Genomic DNA, 19985 nt, shown 5'->3' with positions numbered 1-19985 from the left:
AACTAAAAACTTTTACCTTCTGAAATACAGTGTTTTAAAAAAATAATTAAAAAGGTAAGCCAAACCACAAGAGAAAATATTTGCATATTTAAACAAAGCATTTAAATATATACACACAATGCTATAATAATAAAGGAAGGGTGTGTTGTGTCAGCATACAGGAGAACAAACTGACCAAGAATCAGAAAAGAGGGCCTACAAAAAGGTTCCTGTGTATTTGGAACTCTATATTACAGACATGGCAAGATAGATCAGTTGGTATAAGAGAGACTATTTGATAAACGACATAGAAAAATGAGTTATTCAAGTAAGAAAATTTGAATTCCCTACTTGAACCATGCAAAAAAAATTAATTTCATATACGTGAAGGATTTACTAAAAGTTTAAAGCAAAATTTGTAGGAAAATAAATAAATAACTTTCTGTCTTAGGACAGAAAAAGATTTCTTCAAACTCACCAAAAAGTTATCCATAAATGAAAAGACTGATCAATTGGAAAACTCTGAAATTAAAACTTAAAATTCCTCATAAGTATCCTAAGTAAATGAAAAGATAAACCAGAGAAATATATTACTGATAAAAGATAAGTAAAAACAGATTAAATAATCAATAATGTTAAGAAAAGACAAATAACTATAAAACTAAAATAGGCAAATGACATAGAGGTGTGTGCATGACCTTTTTATTTTTAGACAGTCTTTCTAAATTGTCTAGGCTAGCCTCAAACTTGCTATCGTCCTGCCTCACCCTTCTGAGTGGCTGGGATTACAGGTGTGTATAATCCATTGCCCAGCTTCAAGAAGCATGTTATAGGGGAGGAAATCTGTATGGCTAATAATTAAGATATCTAACCTGCCCTCATTGACAATCAAATAATATACATCAAGATCACAATGAGGAGCTGAGGAGGTGGCACAGCAGTATAGCACTTGCCCAGCATGTGTGAGGCCCTGGGTTCAATTCCCTGCACATATACACATAAAATCACAATGAGATTAATTTGTACCAATAGTGTATAACATCTTAGTCTTAAGGCTTAGTGACTTAAAAAAAGTATATATTTATCATGACCCAGAGGGTTGGGCTAGATGGTTCTAGTCTGGACAAGCTTGGCTTTTGAGCTGACAAACCTCGCTTGGCTGGGATTGCTTTCCATGGTCCCCTCTCTTCCAGTTGGTTAGTTGAGGCTTTTTTTATATATGGGCTCAACACTCTAAAGAGCAATAAGAGAAGTCAAGCACATGTTATTCGAGCCTGTGTCTGTGTCATTCTTGCCAATGCTGCACTGGCCAAAGCAAGTAACAAAGTACAGACTCAACAGATAGAGAAATAGACACTAGAAACAAAATCACATTGAAAACAGGTATGTAAACAATACATGAAGAATTTGTGGCCATCCTGCAGTCCACCATTCAATTTTAATATCTACCACATCATTTTTACATATATTCCTTTGGCAAAAAGTAGGAAATATGATTGAAAATACCAAAGTTAAGGAAACAACCCATAAAGCCAAATACTGGCACACACTCTATGCTAATAATTCTATTCCCAGTTATATAATTCTATTCCTTCAAAATTCAAGTGCTGCCAATATGAAAGTATTAAGAGGTGGGGTTTTAAGAGGTAATTAGGCCATGAGGGTTCCTTCCTTGTGAAATGGGTTTCGCTCTTATAAAGGTGTCTACGATGGAAGAAATTCCACTCACTTTTGCCCTTCTGCCATGTTAATGCCACAGCATTCCTCCCTTCCTGACAGTACAATGTTCACATTTTTTTGTCTTGGAAACAGAGGTGTAACTAGATCTGGGACTTCCCAATATTCAGAACTGTGAAAAACAAATTTCTGTTTTTTATAAATTATCCAGTAAAACTGACTTATAAATCGCTATGACAAATACCTAAAAATGCAGAAGTGGCTTTTGAACTGGGTAATTGGTAGACACAGGAACAGTTTTGAAGTGAACACTAGAAAAAGTCTGCATTGTGGACAGGTGTGGTCATACATGCACGTCATCCATACTTCCAAGGCTGAGACAGGAAGATCACAAGTTCAAGGCCAGCCTGAGCAACTTAATGACAAGCTATCTCACCCACAAAGAAAGGGCTGGGAATATGGCTCAGTGGTAGAGCACTTCCCTGGTATGTAGTAGGCCCTGGGTTCAATCACCAGTACCAAAGGAAAAAAAAAAAATAAAAGCCGAGATTGTGATGAACAGTACATTAAGGGTGACTCTGGTAAGGGCTCAGAAGAGAAGAGCTATAGAGAAAGTCTGATTCTTCTCAGAAATCACCAAAGTGGCTTTGAATAGCTGGACAGTGAAGGCCATTCTGATGAAGTCTCAGATGAAAATGAGAAACAAGATGTCAGAAATAGGGAGCTGGATGCGGAGGTGCACGACTATAATTCCAACAGTTCAGGAGGCTAAGGCAGGAAGACTGCAGGTCCAAAGCAACCCAGCAAGGCCCTAAGCAACTTAGTAAGACTCTGTCTCAAAATAAAACATAAAAAGGGCTGGGGATGTGGTTCAGTGGTTAAATGTCCCTGGGTTCAATCCCCAATACCAAAAGAAGAAAAAATAATAAAAAACATATTTAAAGGGGCTGGGGTTGTGGCTCAGAGGTAGAGCACTCACCTAGCACATGTAAGGCCTGGGTTAGATGCTCAGCACCACGTAAAAATAAAAATAAATAATACAAAGGTATTCTGTCCAACTACAACTAAAAAATAAATATTAAAAAAAAATTTAGATAAAACAAAGAGTGTGGCCAAACATTTTTGTGTGTGTGTGTGTGGGGGGGGGGGTTAAGGGTACTGGGGTTTGAACCCAGAGGAGCTTTACAACCAAGTTACATTCCCAGTCCTTTTTATTGCTTAGCGCCTCACTAAATTTAGATGGGTCTTGAACTTGGCTCCAGCCTTAGCCTCCCAAATTGGGATTACCTTGCACTGGCCAAGCAAACTTTTGATAAGGAGACTTGTAAGGGTAAAGGAAGCCAGGTGCTATTAATCAAGACAATGGAAAAGTGACCCTAAAAGAATTTCAGAGTTCTCAAGTCTGCCTCTTTTACGGAAGGCCCAGAGTGCCACAGCCTTTAGGACGGAACAGTTGAAAGTAACAACAGCTTATAATACCAGTGGCTTGGGAGGCTGAGGCAGGAGGATCTCGAGTTCAAAGCCAGCCTCAGCAAAAGCAAGGCACTAGGTAACTCAGTGAGACTGTCTCTAAATAAAATACAAAAAAAGGCTGGGGATGTGGCTCAGTGGTTGAAAGCCCCTGAGTTCAATCCCTGGTACCAAAAAAAAAAAAAAAAAAAAGAAAGAAAGTAACAACAGCAAACATTAGAAACCACCTAAATGTTTATTGTCAAGAGAAGAAATAAATTATGGCTACATACCATAATGAAATACTATTCAGCAGTTAAAATTTTTTACTCTTTTAGCAATTTTTACTCAGTGCATATTATATGTTAGGCATACTTGGAAGAGCTAGAGACACAGCAGAAATAAAAAATATTCAAACAGATAGTGATTAGTGCTACAGTAAAAAATACAGTTGCTAAATGTGTGTATATGAATGTGTGTGCATGTGTGTGTATGTATGTTTCTATAGTAATCTTCAACAGACTAGACAGAAAAGCTTTCTCTTTGAGAATTTGAAATTATATAACAGGCATGAAAAAATAGGGAAAAGCACTGTAGAAAAAGAAGTGCAAAGACTTTGAGGTAAGAGTATGCCTAGTATGTTTCATTTGCCCATAATTATTCAAGTTACTAATGAACTTAAATATTTAAAAATTAGGGTTTTGCAGAGATACAAGATTGATTTCAATTTTAGTAAGATGTCATTTTTGTAAACAAAAAAAATCCATAAAAATTTCTTATACAATAAAGTTCAAAGGCAATACAAATAATTTTGGAATACATATATATTTATATTTCAATGGAATATAATCTTTTTTTTTTTGGTGGCAGTATTAGGGATTGAACCCACAGCATTGTGCATACTAGGTGAGCATTCCACCAATGAGCTATATCTCCAGCCCCCACATATAATTTTTAAACAAAGTTTTATTAATTGAATCATAGAAAATAGAAACCTATCTTATAGAGACCCCACACCCCTTTCTGATTACATAAGGACTGAAGAAGAACACTGCTCTGCCCCAGTGGAGCCAGTACAATCAGTCCTACTATTCCACAAGTTCTGTATCATCAACCATTTGATGACTAAAAATATCCTGCCAGGCGTGGTGGCACACACCTGTAATCCCTGCAGCTGGAGAGGCTGAAGCAGGAGGATCGAGAGTTCAAAGCCAGACTCAGCAAAAGTATGACATTATATAACAGGCATGAAAAGTAAAAATGAGGAGCTAAGCAACTCAGTAAGACCCTGCCTCTAAATAAAATACAAACAAAGGGCTGGGGATGTGGCCCAGTGTTTGAGTGCCCCCAAGTTCAATCCCCAGTTTTAAAAAAAAGAGAGAGGGAGGGAGAGAGAGAGAGAGAGAGAGAGAGAGAGAGAGAGAGAGAGAAAATAACCTTAAAAAAACCCTGCATCTGTACTGAATATGAACAAACTTTTTCTCTTGCATTATCCCCTAAAAAACACAGGTTAACAACTATTCATATAACACACTGTATTAGGTATTAGGAATTATTTAAACTATATAGGAGGATATGCAATGGGTTGTATGCATCCATACATCTGGGTATCTGGGGGGATCCTGGAACCAATCCCTGTGAGTATCAATGGATGACTGTACTATAATTCCTATAAAAGATCTTAAGAATTTATGAAGGGCATGGAAACCTTGGATATTCTTTTGCCTAAAGGGAATCCTGAAAATTTCTGCAAGGATCTATACTTAACAATGAGTGAAGAAATGGTTTGCCAGATGAACCGATTTGACTTTACTCAACTTTATTTTGTCCTCATTTAGAGCAGAAAGCAGCAGTTGACAAAGCTGACCATTTCTTAAAAGAATTCCAAATATAAACTTTCATGAGCTTAGAAAAAAAAATCCTGCTCCCCTCTGTCTCTTACAGTACTCTTCCTACTAGATGTAACCACTTTATTAGTTTTTTGTGTTCAGATCCTTTTCCTTTACCTGACTGGGGCCTTCTCCTTTTCCCTATCTCCCCCCAAGTGACTCATCCAGTTTCCAGTTTAAAATATCCTGAGTTTGTATTTCTGGTTCTGATTTGTAGATTTATGTAGATATTTATGTATATAATAGAGGAGCTGGGGATATAACTCAGTTGGTAAAGTGCTTGCCTCACATACACAAGACCCTGGGTTAATCCCCAGCACCATTAAAAAAAAAAAAAATAGTACCATTAGAATGATTCCCAAGTATCTCAAATTTAACATACCTACACACCTTCTTATAACAAACAAGCAAACAAACATGGTTCTCCCCAAATTTTCTCTCTCCCAGTACCTGGCACAAACACCCACCCAGTTACTAAATCCAGAAGCTTAGTCATTCTTGACTCTTCTCTTTTCCTCACCACTCATCTAATCCAGGACTAAGTCCTATTTCAAATATATTTAGTATCCACACCCTGTTCTCCATCTTCTTTGCCACCTCTCTAGTCCAGGACATTTTCATCTCCCACTTGGATTACTTTGGTACACTCCTAATTTCTCTCTCCATTTCTATTCTTGTCTCTTTCAAGTCATCCTCCACACATGAGCAGAAGTTCTTATGAAACATATTACTCCTCTACTTAAAACTGTAGAATGATTTACCACTGTACTCAAAATCAAAAGCAAACTCATTCCCATTACCTGCAAAGTTCGATATGACATAACCTCTGCATATCTTTCTTATCTCATGTCTCACTGTATTCCAAGTCTGTTTGTGCTCCAGCCCCAAAGAGGCACACAGCCACATTGTTAACTCTCTCTCAAAACCTTATTTGTTTCCTTCATAACATTTCTTATTTCCTATTGTTTTCTCCAGAACCTGGTATAAGCCCTAGGATACAAGATGTTCCTTCATTGCAAGGGTGAATGAACAGATAAGGCAATAGATGTCACTGGAAAAAATGATCTTTCCATGCAAAGAAAGTGCTAGAAGATATCATAAAATATCAAAGAATTGGTTTCAATTGCCAAATTCTGTTACAGCTTACAAAGAGAATGTCAACTGTTAATGATAATTAAAAAAAAAAAAAGTTAAGAGAATGGCTACAAGAATGCCTCCTTTGGTTAAGAATCTCACATATGTTGTAAAATATTCATGAAATGAAATGTATACTCTATTTACTGAAAGTTCATTAATAATGAGCAAAGGATAAGTAAGCAGCATCATAAAGATATGCTATCAAAATAGGGTTGGGAAAGAGTTCTTAGCAACAGCTCAGTGGGTCACATGAAGACAATGATCATAATTATGTTTAACTATGTATTAGGCACTTTACTTAAATTGATTCATTTAACCCTAACAATAAAGGTACTGAAATAGAAAGAGGTTAAGTAACCAGCTCAGGAGTCACACAGTAATAGAGCTGGAATTTGAACCAAGGTTTTATCTTCCTAGTTCTTAAAACCACCTGTGGAATCCTTCCAAATCATCTATGAAGATCAAAGTTTTAGGGAAAGAATCCCAAGAATAAAAGAAGACATTTTAATTATCTACTGAAAAAAAAAAAAAAAAAGAAAGAAAGAAACATAAACATTAAGTGGACTAGCTGGGATAGGATTACTCAATGGATTGCCCTTGCTTAATTTAAATATGCCTAAAACTTTAAATATGACCTCTTAATATGACACAGAAAATATCCCTTGTTCAAATTTTTAAGAAACATAATGTTTTATTTACTTTTTTAGTACCAGGAATTAAACCCAGGGTTGCTTAACTACCGAGCCACATTCCCCCAGCCCTTTTTGTTTTATTTTGAGACAGGTCTTGCTAAATTGTTTAAGGCCTTGCTAAATTGCTGAGGTTGAGGCTAGCCTTGAATTTTCAGTTCTCCTGCCTCAGACTCCCAAATTGCTGGGATTATAGGCATGCACTACAGTACCCAGCTAAGAACAAAATGTTTTAAAATGAGCTTTATATAAGGGTTTACATAACATCACTTCAGTTCAGCAAACTTAATCTAAAGTTACTTACCCAGACTAAAAAAAGGAGTTTCTTGATGCAATATGCTCTTTAAAAGTATATTCTTAGGGCTCAGTGGTAGAGCCCATGCTTAGCAGCACAAGGCTCTCTGGGTTCAATCCCCAGCACCCCTCCAAAAGTTCACTCTCAAAAATATTTGTATATCTTTGTGAAAGTAGATTATCACCTAACACAAACACAATAATCCATTCTTTTTTTTGGTGGTGGTGCTAGTGACTGAACCCAGGGCCTTGTGTATGTGAGGAAAGTACTCTACCAACAGAGCTATATCCCCAGCCCCTAACACAAACACAACAAAGTTATGACTTCAATTCATCCTATTTGTCATGATTTGTTAATCTAGAGTTCATTTCTACACTAAAGTGGTAGAGAAACACAGGACATGAGGGTAGGAAAGGAGAAAGACTATAAACCACACAGAGTTCCCAGCAAGACAAAGAATGTACTCTTCTACAGTGGCTATTTACCTACAACAAAATAGCTACAGAAATGACTACAGATAACAGATAATTAACATAATGGAATATTAAAATCACAACAGCTTGGGGAAATTTTTTTACCTGGAACAAACAAATTAACACAGCTTTCCCTGACTCATTAATAACATTCACTCAATAAAGACTTGTATTTCCACTTGCCAGAAAGAAATTTCAATACCTGATAGTAACGAAGTGTAATATCAGAATAATCATTCTGAAGTATTCTATGAGAGTAAATAAGTTGTACTTTTTTCTTTCCTTAATCTGTTTCACTGCAAATCTTGCCAAATAGCTTTGTTTTCCTACAACTTATAAGACTCTACCAGTTAAAAAGGAATATAAGTTTTTTAATGTGTATGTGTGTACCCTTTAATGCACAAAAGAAAACATTTTCTTGCAAACCAGGAAATTTTACCAAGTGATACCAAGATGCTTGGAGACAACCTTAGCAGAATACAAAGAACACTTAGGATCTTAAACCCAGTTCAGGTTCTGGTATTACCTATGCCAACTGACCTCAGGCAAGCCAACTGCTACTTGATTCTAGGCCCTAATTTTCTCCTCAAATAAATGTGAAGAATCTAACTATATGTTCACATTGGTTTTAGTAAAATAATAAGGTTTCTTAATGTAAGTAACATGGAACTACTTCTAATCTTTAGTTAATAACATATAAGCAACTAAAAACTTTAGGTTTTTCTGTATTTGGAAATTCTCACATGACAATACAGGATGACCAAGAAAGATCAGATTTAAACTTCCAAATGCAAAACTATACTCACCTTTCAGTCACCTACTTATTAACCAACATGACTTAATCAATGGGTCAGAGTATAAAACCGTTCTTGGCTAGCTTTATTGTTCAAAAGTAGGGCAAAGATTGTCTCAGAAGTGTGTGATAATATTTTCAGATAAACAAAAGGACACAGTACAAGTCATCAACTTTAAAAGTTACTCAAAGGAATAGAATTCTACACTGATATACTTCCAGCTGAGTAAAATGACAGTATTACCATATTTTCACTTATATCATGATTTCACATTTACTATCTCACTAAATTCTGTGACAGACCTATGAGAATAAGTAAGCTGTACTTTTATTAACACAATACAGGCCAGCTAAGAATGACAGGTATTCTGCCAACAATTTCCCAATAAGTGTTGGAGTCCAGACTTCAATTCAGGTCTCCTTGTTTAAAGTTTATTGATCTTCAAGATTCTAAAAAGCAGTGATTCAAGTCAAACACAGGAAGAAGTTGGTAATGTGAGAAAAGTCAAATCATCAATTGAACTGAACAGAAAGAATATAAGAACAGATTTTACCTTTATGTAGTCAACAAGTAAATTTATTGGACATTGAACTTTTATAATTCTACCTGTCAAAAAACTTGACACCTCATTTCAAAGACAACTGTGAAAAAAAAATTGTTAACTCAAAAATAAGAGCAGCATGTGAATTAAACAATAAACTGAGTAAAATAGGTATAGATAACCTGTTAAAAATGCATCAAACCATTTATTTAAGTACTTCAAAAACCTGGTTATATGTGTATTTTTCTTCTGTAAAATGAGCTACAGGAATCTAACATATAATTAATTGTGTGTATTCAAGTAGTATATATCCCTCAAAAAAAAAAAAAAAGAAAGAAAGAAAGAAAGAAAGAAAAGAAAACCATTAGTGATTTACAATAATATAATATAGATAAAGAAAACATGAAAGATTTCTACTTTAGTCATTTCACACTTACACGAATTGGTCACATTTGTCTGGGTTCACCATCTCTTTTCCAATACAAACATAATCTAGAATGCATAAAATGCCACCTAATAAATAGTAGCTTCTTCCCATCATTTATGCTGAGAATACAGAACTACACTGTAATGTCAATACATTTAATAGGTAGTAGCAGTTGGAATATTAAATTATCTATCATTACAACACTAGAAATACTTAAAAACAAGCATTTCCAAATGATCAATGCCATCTGTCTACAAAATCTGACAAGCACCAAAGGAGAACGGAAAGACAGGGAAAGAAAAGATGTTGCCAAGATATATAAAGAGTGTCCAGTCTGCACATTATTAGATTTTTTACATGAAGTTGCAGAAAAATAAAAGATGACTGTGTAAAATCTATTTAAGTTCTTAAGTAATAAAGCAGTGTGACAAGAGGACCACATAACGCTTCTCAAAGATTTAAAGAAAAGATTTAAAGATAAATCTTTAAATCTTCGACCTTCATGTTTTACTGCAAGTACTTCCAATGTAATGAAATACAAGCATTGGGGGTCAGGGATTTGGAAAAGGCAGAAAACTATTTTTTCATGAAAGAAAAAGGAGATTTCAGAAGGTCCTTAGCAAAGGCTCTACGAAGTGAAGGCCATTCCCTTGGCCACTTTGTACCACGAAGGCTTTAGATGGCACTTGCATGCCTGGATTTTGTTTAGGAGCGGAAAGATTTAACATCATGCACCACTGGTTGAGGAGGAGGGCAAGAACCAAGCCGAAAGATCCTGAGAAGCAACTCTGTCGGCAGCAGGGAAAACCTCTTCATTTACTCCAGGGTGCTGGACACCCCAGGAAGAGGGCTCTTCATACAAGCCGAGTATGGCTTCCAGGTGGAGAGGAAAGCGAACGGTCGGGAGTTCAGTGCCTGGTTTCAATGTCCCGTATCCAACCATGGAGAGGTGTCCCAAATAACCCGGCTACCGCCAGACTGAGACAACCAGAGCCAGCAAGACCTAAAACACTCATGGAAGTAAAAACCGCCGGGCCCCAGAACTGCAATAAGTGGGAGAGCTTCCGGAAGAAGCCAAGCTCTGAGGATAGTCTCAAGCTTCCTTGCCCAATTCCCCGCTTTCGTTTACCTACCCACTCCGACTCCTGCTTCTCCACAGATCTCAGGATCCTGGAAGCGGCTCTCGACTGACTCTCACACCCGCCGCGGGGCTCCGGCCAACCGGAACTCGCTCGCGTCACTTCCGGTCCGGGTACCCAGCGGAGACCGCCTCCTAAAGAGAAACGTTCCCTACTCCTTTAGGCAACCTCAGCTGATCCTCGCGGTATTTCAGTTCGACTCTGTGTCCGGACCCCTGCGGGTGTGACGAGAGAAGGATGATTGATCCTTCTTGGTTCTTGATCCGGAACTAGTTATCCTGAAGCCCCGGAAGAGGTAGTTCGCGCGCGAGAAGTGTGTTAGATCCGCAGAATTGAACAAGAAGGCGCGTGTGTGAAGGAGAGTGTTTTAGGTAGGTCGGTTCCTCCTAGGGCAAAGCAAGGGGATGTCGTTCTCCATTCTCTTTTCAGCTGGGACGTTTCATCCCAAGTTACTCCATGACTACCCGCTTACATCTTCGTCTGGTGATCGTTGGATCCCTGAGCCTGTTCAGCAAGCCATCCTTTGGAAGAAAAGGAATCAAGATGCCGGGAAGGGTTAGGAACCGGAATTGCTAGTTTTCCAACAGAGCCACGCGTTTCCGGCAGTATGGGTGCACTCTCTCCAAATGGGAGAAAATAGCGAGCAAGCCTCACGCTCTCTGCTATGTATTCACGCGTTTCAAGCTGTGGAAAGAAAAGATTTCTAAGGATATAATCGAAAGTTTTATTCTTCTGTATCATATAATGTCTGGAGAGGTATTTGATCATGCTGTATAAGTGCCCCAGAAGCTTCGAAGGGGAAATAATTAAGTCTGGTTGGGGGATGGTGCTGACTTTACAGTGTGGTTTCAGCTGGGCCTTTCCAGGTGAATAGGATATTTTTATTTGCGTGTTTATTTTAAATGGGGAAGACTAGAAAATAATTTCGGGAGAGATTGCCCCTTGAAAGGACTTAAAAATTTGATGTTGCTGGATGGTACAACATATAGTAGCAGTTGTTAAAGGAAAAAGTTGACTGTTACCAGAATTGTGTAGTACTTAAGAGTTGGTGCTAAGGAATTTGTTTTATTCTCTATGCGGTTAGCTGATGATTTTTGAAAATGTTTTAGAAGTGTATTTATAATGGTATATGGGCTAGGATGAACTAGAGTAAGAGCCAAGAAAAGCTAAGTTTGGAAGCCTTTGACAAGAGATAATTAGGAACTGTAAGTAGAAATCCTGGAATGGATTTAAAACATAAGTTTTAAACAGGATTCAGTGACTGGATGTTGGAGGACCATAAGAGGAGGAAAAGTGCAGGATACTCAAATCAAGACTACAGGAAAAGAAAGTTTGGATGTACAAGGTCTTGGGTTTGCTGCTCAGCACTACCAAAAAAATAAAGAAAAGAATATTTCATAGTCTTTTAAGTGATGAAATCTAGCAGAAATTGGAGGTTCAAATTCGAAGCCAAGGAGACGCTTTAGGAGTCTGTGCATAGGATGATTTGGGAATAAATGAGATTGTTCCATCTGACAAGCTTTATTGCCTGTCCCTTCCCACCAGAATGTTAGCTCCATAAGGAGTGGGACTCCCCCCCCCCCCATCTCCAGGCTTCAGAACAGTGCCTGAAGCACAGTAAATCCTCAGTGAATTTTGATGGATTGAATGGAAAGAGAACATATAAACCAGTGCTATTCAAATAGAACTTTTTTTCAGTGACTTTTTTTCTGTTAACTCACTGTATGTCAGAGTAGTCACTAGCCATCTTCAAGTTGTTATTAAGCACTTCAAATATGGCTAGTGCAACTAAAGAACTGATTTTTAATTTAGTTTTAATTAATCAAAGTTTCCTTAATAACATTTGGCTAATGGCTTCTATATTGGATGTTGGAGACATAGACTGAAAAGGCCAAATGTGTAGACTTATGTAATACAGTACATATATCAGGAGCAAACAGAGGATGTAGAGTTCAGAAGGGGACCAAAAAAGCTGTCAGGAAGCTGGGTATGGTGGCTCATGCCTGTAATCCCAGTGACTTGGGAGGCTGAGGTAGGAGGGTTTCAAGTTTGAAGCCAGCCTGGGCAATTTAGCGAGACCCTGTCTCAAAAAATAAAAAGGGCAAGGGCTGGGGCTATAGCTCAGTAGTAGAACACCCTTGGGTTCAATCCTCTATACCATTAAAAAAAAAAAAAAAGCTGTCTTGAGAGGTAGGATGATAATAGAGTGAAAGAATTCAATGGAGGAAAGTTTTAAGTTTCAGAAGTGACCAATAAGTTGCAGAAACCTTAAGATGAGCCCTGAAAAGAAGCAACTACATTTGACAATTAGGAAGTATCTGGTTTCCTACTAATTTTCTTTTCTTTTCTTTTTTTTTTTTTTAAGAGAGAGTGAGAGAGGGAGGGAGAGAGAGAATTTTTAATATTTATTTAGTTATCAGCGGACACAACATCTTTGCTTGTATGTGGTGCTGAGGATCCAACCCAGGCCACACACATGCCAGGCGAGCGCGCTACCGCTTGAGCCACATCCCCAGCCCCCCTACTAATTTTCAATAGTGGGCAAGAGAGGTTCCCAGGTACAAGGATTTGGAGAAATAGATATCTGAAACTGAAGTTTGGAGATAAAGAGAGGAAAAGTGTTTAAAGGTCAAAGAAGATTCAGGAAGGTTTTTTTTCTTTTTTGTTTTTAGGTTAGCAAATGCTATTCTGTGGGGTAAGATAAATGGGTGGAACAAGGTTCACTTGGTAATGGGAGCAAGAGCACCAGTGGAACATGTTTAGTCAGGCAAGGTAATTAGAAGGCACCAAGAGGAGGTTTTATAGGGCATACTTGGTTTACTGTGCTGTCATTGCTAATGATTATCTGTGAGACTTAAGAATAGTTTCAGGCAGACTGGAGTTGTAGCTCAATGGCAGAGTACTTGCTTAGCATGTATGAGGCACTGGGTTCGATCCTCAGCACCTAATTAAGTAAAAGTTTCACTGACAACTAAAAAATATATTTTAAAAAAGCGGGGCATGGTGTACATGCATGTAATCCCAGCAGTTTGGGAGGCTGAGGCAAGAGGATCGTAAGTCAAAGCCAGCCTTAGCAGAAGCAAGGCACTAAGCAACTCAATGAAACCCTGTCTCTAATAAAATACAAAATAGGGCTGGGGATGTGGCTTAGTGCTGAGTGCCCCTGAGTTGAATCCCTGGTACCCCCCTCCAAAAAAAAAAAAAAAAATAACAACAACAAAAAAAAAAGTCTCAGGTTCTGAGCTTTATTAATGTGTTCATAGTAAGTGTCTGGAAAAAGAGACATTTTAGAGGAGGTAGTTGGGTTAAGAGATTAAAACATCTTAATTTTATAATTAGATCCCATTGAGATGTGGGTCATAAGCAGTAAACTTGGAAGTTTCTAGGATATTTGCCATTCTATTTTCACTGTCTCATACTGGTATGTGTGTTTAGATGAAGTTGAGAAGATGAAAAGTTTTTGTTTTTTTTTTTTAATTTGTTCTGATTAGTTATACATGACAGAAGAATGTGTTTTAACACATTGTACACAAATGGAGCCCAACTTAGAAGCTTTTTATTATAATCAGGCACTGTTGTATAGTTTTGCCCCTGTTGTAGATGCTGTGGATAAGCAACTTCTCTGATCCTCGTTTTTCTCATCTGTAAAATGAAGCTTATATCTTCCTTTTATTTTTATGGCAGCAAAAATGAGATAATGGGTTGGGTGCAGTGGCACACACCTATCATCCCAACCACTGTAGAGACTAAGGCAGGAGGATCACGAGTTTGAGGCCAGCTTCAGTATTTTACCTAAATCTTATTTCAAAATAAGGAAAAAGGACTGAGGATGTAGCTCAGAGGTACAGAGTCCCTGGGTTTGATCCCCAGTACCAAAAAAACAAACAAAAAGGAAAAGCAGAAATAATGGGAAGAGGTTCTATGAAGTTTAATGTGTTTATTTGGAAATGAATATTGCAATTGGAATGTGCATGCCACAGGAAACCATGTGGTGTATTCAAGGAGGTTGAAGCAAGGAAAAATTTTTAGAGGCTAAATGAAGAGAGTATATATATTTTTTGTTTTTTTGATACTGGGAATTGAACCCAGGGCCTTGTGCTTTACCAACTGAGCTATATCCCCAACCCACATATTATTGTTTTGAAACAGAAATTCTTGGCTACAAGGGTAATATCAGTCCAAGGTTGAACAGGCAGTTACTGAGCAGATGTCCTTGCTGAAGTATTTTTTTATGCAGGTTTGCTGTTTCAGCACTCTGTGTTTTGGTTCTTATCAGGCATATGTACGTGAGCTCTCCCCTTTCATTATGTTCCTGTTATACTTGCTTATTTTCTAAAGTTTTGACCAAAGCAACTTCATTTTGATTCTGACAACTTTCACAGATGTAGAGGTTTTAGTTTGTTATCCATCTTCTGTGTAAAGCAGTTTGCTTCTCCAAATAGGAACTGATTCTGGTATATGTGATATTTGGTTACTTTGTCAAATAAAGTGCTATTGACCACATCTTTCTTCTGCAGATAGGTTCCTCACTGCATTCTCCTCTTTTTCCTGCTTTCTTGCCTATAGAAGTTGGGTATTATGTTTAAAATATGGAAAACTTCACAGATTTGCATGTCATCCTTGCATAGAGACCATACTAATTTTCTTTGTATTGTTCCATTTTTAGTATGTGTGCTGCCAAAGTGACCACAGAAGTTAGTCACTTTAAACACCGGGTAAGTAGTGTATACCTATAATTCCAGCTAATTGGACAACTGAAGCAAGAGGATCACAAGTTTGAGGCTAGCCTGGACCAACTTAGTGAGACCCTGTCTTAAAATAAAAAATAAAAAAGGGTTGGGGATGAAGCTTTGTGGTAGAGTGTTTGCCTAGCATTTATGAGGCCCTGGGTTCCATCCCCAGCACCCCCCACCCCCCAAAAAGAAGGTAAATCTAGAAAAGGATATAGAAGATTTTTGGTAGATGTTTCAGAAGCTATCTGAAGAAGATTCTAATGGACTCAGATAGTTGTACATTTTATAACATTAAGTAGCAATTTCAGGGAAGTTTTATTCCTGCAGGAACAGGGTTTGAATTTGAGATTGTACATGCAGGGTTATCAGGTTGTTTTAATTTTTATATTAAGTGTACCTTGGCCTTACCTCCAGCCTTTAAAAGCAAGATATAGATACAGCAATATAAATGTTATGCTAAATGAAAGAAGCCAAAATAAAATGCCATACATTGCATGATTTTGTTTTTTTATTTATTTGGTACTGAGGATTGAACCCAGGGGCATTCTACCATGGAGTTACATCCCCAGCCCTTTTATTTTGTATTTTGAGACAAGGTCTCACTAAGTTGCTAAGGCTGACCTCAAACTTGTGATCCTCTTGCTTCTGATTTCTGAATAGTAGAGATTATAGGTATGTGCCACCACACCTGGCATAGTATAATTTCATTTTTATAAAATGTCCAGAATAAGTGAATCCAGAAAGGAGATTGTCAAAGACACTAAGGTTGTCAAGGGCAGAGGGAAATAGGAAGTGACTGCTAATGGGTAAGGGGTTACTTTGGGGGCCACTGAAAATAGTGATGGTAACACAACCTTGTGGATTTATTAAAAACCACTAAATGGTATGATTTCAAAGGGTGAATTTTTTAAATATTTATTTTTAATTTCAGGTAGACACAATATCTTTATTATTTTTTTTTTATGTGGTGCTGAGGATTGAACCCAGTACCTCATGCATGCTAGGCAAGCACTCTACCACTGAGCCACAACCCCAGCCCATAAAGAGAGAATTTTATGGCATATGAATTATATCTTTAAAATAATTTGACATTTGCTGTAGTATCCTGAAATGAAAATCTTTGGTATACTATATAATCTGCCAGGATTACAGGTATGCTCCTGGCCTGATGGTACAACGCTTTTAATCTTTGCAAGATTAAAAAAAAATTTTTTTTTAGTTGTAGATGGACCCTGTACCTTCGTTTTATTTTTATGTGGTGCTGTTTGAACTCAGTGCCTCATACGTGCTAGGCAAGTGCTCTACCGCTGAGCTCTACCAAATATTAATGTAATATCCTTACTTGAACCAAATGAAGAATAAAAGGAAATTTTGTGATATGATAAAATAAGTATTTCAAGGGCTATCCTTGCCATGTAGATTATGTACTACATAATTCCAAGGACACTATTTTCAAGCATTTTGAATGTGGTAACTTATATATAAATGCTAGGAAAAGAAACTGATGGTTGCTCATACTTATGCACCGTTGGCATTAGGAACCCAACAGCTTCAAATTTAGTCTGATGTAGGTTATTTTCTTGGTGATTCAAATATGATGTACTGCTTTGCTGGCGTATCTACCTCTACTAATGTCCAATGGTACAACTCTCTTTTTAATAATGAATTGAACCAAGAGGTGATTAACCACTGAGCCACATCCTCAGCTCTTGAGACAGGGTCTTGCTAAGTTGCTGAGGCTGGCTTTAAACTCATGATCCTCCTGCCTCAGCTTCCTGAGCTGCTGAAATTACAGGTGTGCCTGTGCTCCCAGCTTGATAGTACAACTCTTAACCTTTGCAAGATTTAAAAAAAAAATTTTTTTTGGTGTAGATGAACACAGTACCTTTGTTTTATTTTTATGTGGTGCTGATTGAACTCAGTGCCTCATACATGCTAGGCAAGTGCTCCACCGCTGAGCTACAACCCTAGCCCATTTGCAGAATTTTTAGTATCTTTGCACATACCCAGTAAATATCAGTAGTGCATTTCACCTTAGGCACAGTATTGTGTCAGTGGGGCACCGAGGGATTGGTATTACAAAGACACAAATAAGCGCAGCTTCCTAGAAAAGGGGTTAGTTCTGTATGGTTTCTTTTGGGTATATTGTGTAAATGTATAAAACATTTCTTTTCTCCATCAGATTTAGGGAAATTGAATTAACAAGAGTTTTTGAACCAGAAAATAGTGTTCATATCAGACCTTAACTGTTTCACTTATATGCTTGAATCTTTTCTAATACACAGGGGATGAGTGGAAACAGGGTATATGCAAAAGATTCAAGATATATTTTTGACTTTCTACTTGATGACCTCATAATTCTAACATATTGTTTGCTGCTCATAGCCAAGGTGTTTATCTAATAAGCATGTAACTTTCCTCCTTTAGGTAGTGATAACTTCTTTTCTTTCTCTTAAGATGTTCTCTAAATCTTTGGTTATGGAATACTTGGCTCATCCTGGTATACTGAGCCTGGCTGCTGGAGTTGCTTGTGGCATCTGCCTTGGCTGGGGCCTCCGAGTACGCTTTGGGATGCTCTCTGAAAACTCAACGAGTCAGACACACACAGATACCGGAACTGAAGCAAGCATCTTGGGAGAGACTGGGGAATACAAAATGATTCTTGTGGTTCGAAATGATTTAAAGATGGGAAAAGGAAAAGTTGCTGCCCAATGCTCTCATGCTGCTGTTTCTGCCTACAAGCAAATTCAAAGGAGAAACCCTGAGATGCTCAAAGAGTGGGAATACTGTGGCCAGCCCAAAGTGGTGGTCAAAGCCCCTGATGAAAAAACCCTGATTGAATTATTGACCCATGCAAAAATGCTGGGACTGACTGTAAGTTTAATCCAAGATGCTGGACGTACTCAGATTGAACCAGGTTCCCGAACTGTCCTTGGGATTGGGCCAGGACCAGCAGACTTAATTGACAAAGTTACTGGTCACCTTAAACTTTACTAGATGGGCTTTTGCATGATGATGATGATGATGATCCTATCAAGAGTTTTAGAAGCCTGTCAAATTCTAAAATTAAAAGCTCAATTTCTTTCCCCAATTTAAATATTGAGATGGAAATAAATAAAATTTGTTCTTGTGTTTTTCTGCTAAGTAGTGGGCAGTTAGAATTGTTTGGGGCTTAAAAAATACTGTTGGTTTAAATGGTCTTGATAATTCAAGTAGTAAGTGCTAAAAAAAAATTGGAGAGAAATGGGTCACAATGAAGTTAGATTAAAAGGGGGTAACACAAGGTGATTTGGGAGGCTGAGGCAGGAGGATCACCAGTTCAAGGCCAGCCTTGACAACTTAGACATTATCTCAAAATAGATGAGGGGGCTGGGGATAAGCTCAGTTGGTAGAGTGCTTGCCTTATATGCACAAGGTCCTAGGTTATATCCCCAACCCCAACCCCAACCCCTTCCACAAAACAGATGGATAAGATTTACCCCGTGTGGGAGAGGGAGGGTAGTGGGTGTGAGGGAAGGGCAATAGCATTACCTATGAATAGTTAGATTTCTTTGTGTCTTGATAGCACTTCTCTGAAACTATGCTGGATAGTTCAGTTCCACTGAATTCAAATCGCATTCCCCTGCTATTACTTTTTGGATGACTGACAGCCTGTTTTAGTTCTATATTATGATATAGCCACCCATAATAGAGTCTCACAGTTAGAAAAAAATCTAAATTATTAGAATCTAAGAGAAGCTTTGTGGTACTTGGGATTGAATCCAGGATCTCACGAATGCTAGGCAAGTGCTCTACCACTGAGCTACATTCTCTCATCCCATCTGGACTTTTAATTTGTGTTTCAATTGAAGCCGAAATTTTATAGCATTGATATAACCCACCTGTGCTGTGTTACATGCTCCACACCCCCCCCACCCCCAATGCACACTATATTAGCCAAAGTTTCTCAGCAGTAGTTCTAAGTCGTAAAATTACTCTCCCATCCCTTTCTCCAAACAGTGAAACCATTGTAACTTGTGAAGTGACCTCATGGAGCAAAATAAATGTAGTTTGTTACCCCAGTGTTTCTTCTAGAACTTAAGGATCTAGACAACTAGTTATTAAGGGCACATTTCTCCCACTCCCTTTTTCAACCTTGTACCTAAACCACAATTCTAGTAATTACCATCATACCGGCTGCCCAAAATACGAAGTTCTCAACTCTCCAAAGCCGCTCCCTCCCCCATTTTTCCCCAAAGCCCAGGAGGATTCTACCATTAATTTCTAAATTCAGTATATCCATAAAAATTATAATGCCAGGGAGAATTCTGGTAACAAGCCCATGTTAAGTTGTTCCCTCTCCCCTGTTAACTAACATTAACAGCATGACCGCACACCTTTAAGATCATTGGTAGAATGTGGGCAGAACTCTTCTTTTTGAGATGCAGTCTTACTACATTGCCTGGGCTGTCCTCAAATTCCTAGGTTCAGATGGTTCTCCTGCCTCAGCTTCCCCAGCAGCTGGGGCTAGAAATGTGTACTACAGCTCCTAGCCTTTGGGCAGAACTCCACTATTACATTCAGTTTTCAAAGTTCTAATACTTGGTGTGTTTAAGTTTACAGCACCATATGACAGCACAGGAGAAACTGCAACTGAATTATGCCACAATAGCAACTGTTTCTAAACAATGTTTATACCAGAGTCAAAAGTGATGCAACAACATGTAATGGAGTTGAACTCAATCCTTAAATGCAGGATTCTGGCTCCGGCTATTTCTGAGGCT

General features: G+C 38.0%; 2 protein-coding genes and 1 non-coding gene across 4 annotated transcripts in view; 1 reads left to right on the top strand and 2 right to left on the bottom strand.

Annotated features, from left to right (window-relative positions):
• Window positions 1-10758, bottom strand: part of Vmp1 (vacuole membrane protein 1) — a 117289-nt gene extending 106531 nt beyond the window's left edge. The window contains exon 1 of the mRNA XM_076869371.1: window positions 10484-10758. The gene's annotated coding sequence lies outside the window, so the exon portion shown is untranslated. The remainder of the gene's footprint in view (window positions 1-10483) is intronic.
• Ptrh2 (peptidyl-tRNA hydrolase 2) lies at window positions 10613-18366 on the top strand. 2 transcript variants are annotated; one of them, XM_076869372.1, is made up of 3 exons: window positions 10613-10860; window positions 15156-15204; window positions 17680-18366. In XM_076869372.1, the coding sequence occupies exons 2-3, from the start codon at window positions 15157-15159 to the stop codon at window positions 18217-18219; spliced, it is 588 nt and encodes a 195-aa protein (XP_076725487.1). In that variant the 5' UTR covers window positions 10613-10860; window position 15156; the 3' UTR covers window positions 18220-18366. The 2 variants fall into 2 exon arrangements, with proteins under 2 accessions (XP_076725487.1, XP_076725489.1); XM_076869374.1 differs by lacking the exon at window positions 15156-15204.
• On the bottom strand, window positions 15073-15179 carry LOC143411033 (U6 spliceosomal RNA). Its single transcript, XR_013092763.1, has one exon. It is a non-coding gene; the product is annotated as a U6 spliceosomal RNA (small nuclear RNA).
• Window positions 18367-19985: the final 1619 nt, after the last annotated feature.

The sequence above is a fragment of the Callospermophilus lateralis genome, chromosome 11 (genome assembly GCF_048772815.1).
Source record: "Callospermophilus lateralis isolate mCalLat2 chromosome 11, mCalLat2.hap1, whole genome shotgun sequence".
Lineage (NCBI taxonomy): Eukaryota > Metazoa > Chordata > Mammalia > Rodentia > Sciuridae > Callospermophilus > Callospermophilus lateralis.
The sequence above is the reverse complement of the archived record's forward strand: the minus strand, read 5'-3'. Positions and strand labels throughout refer to the sequence as shown.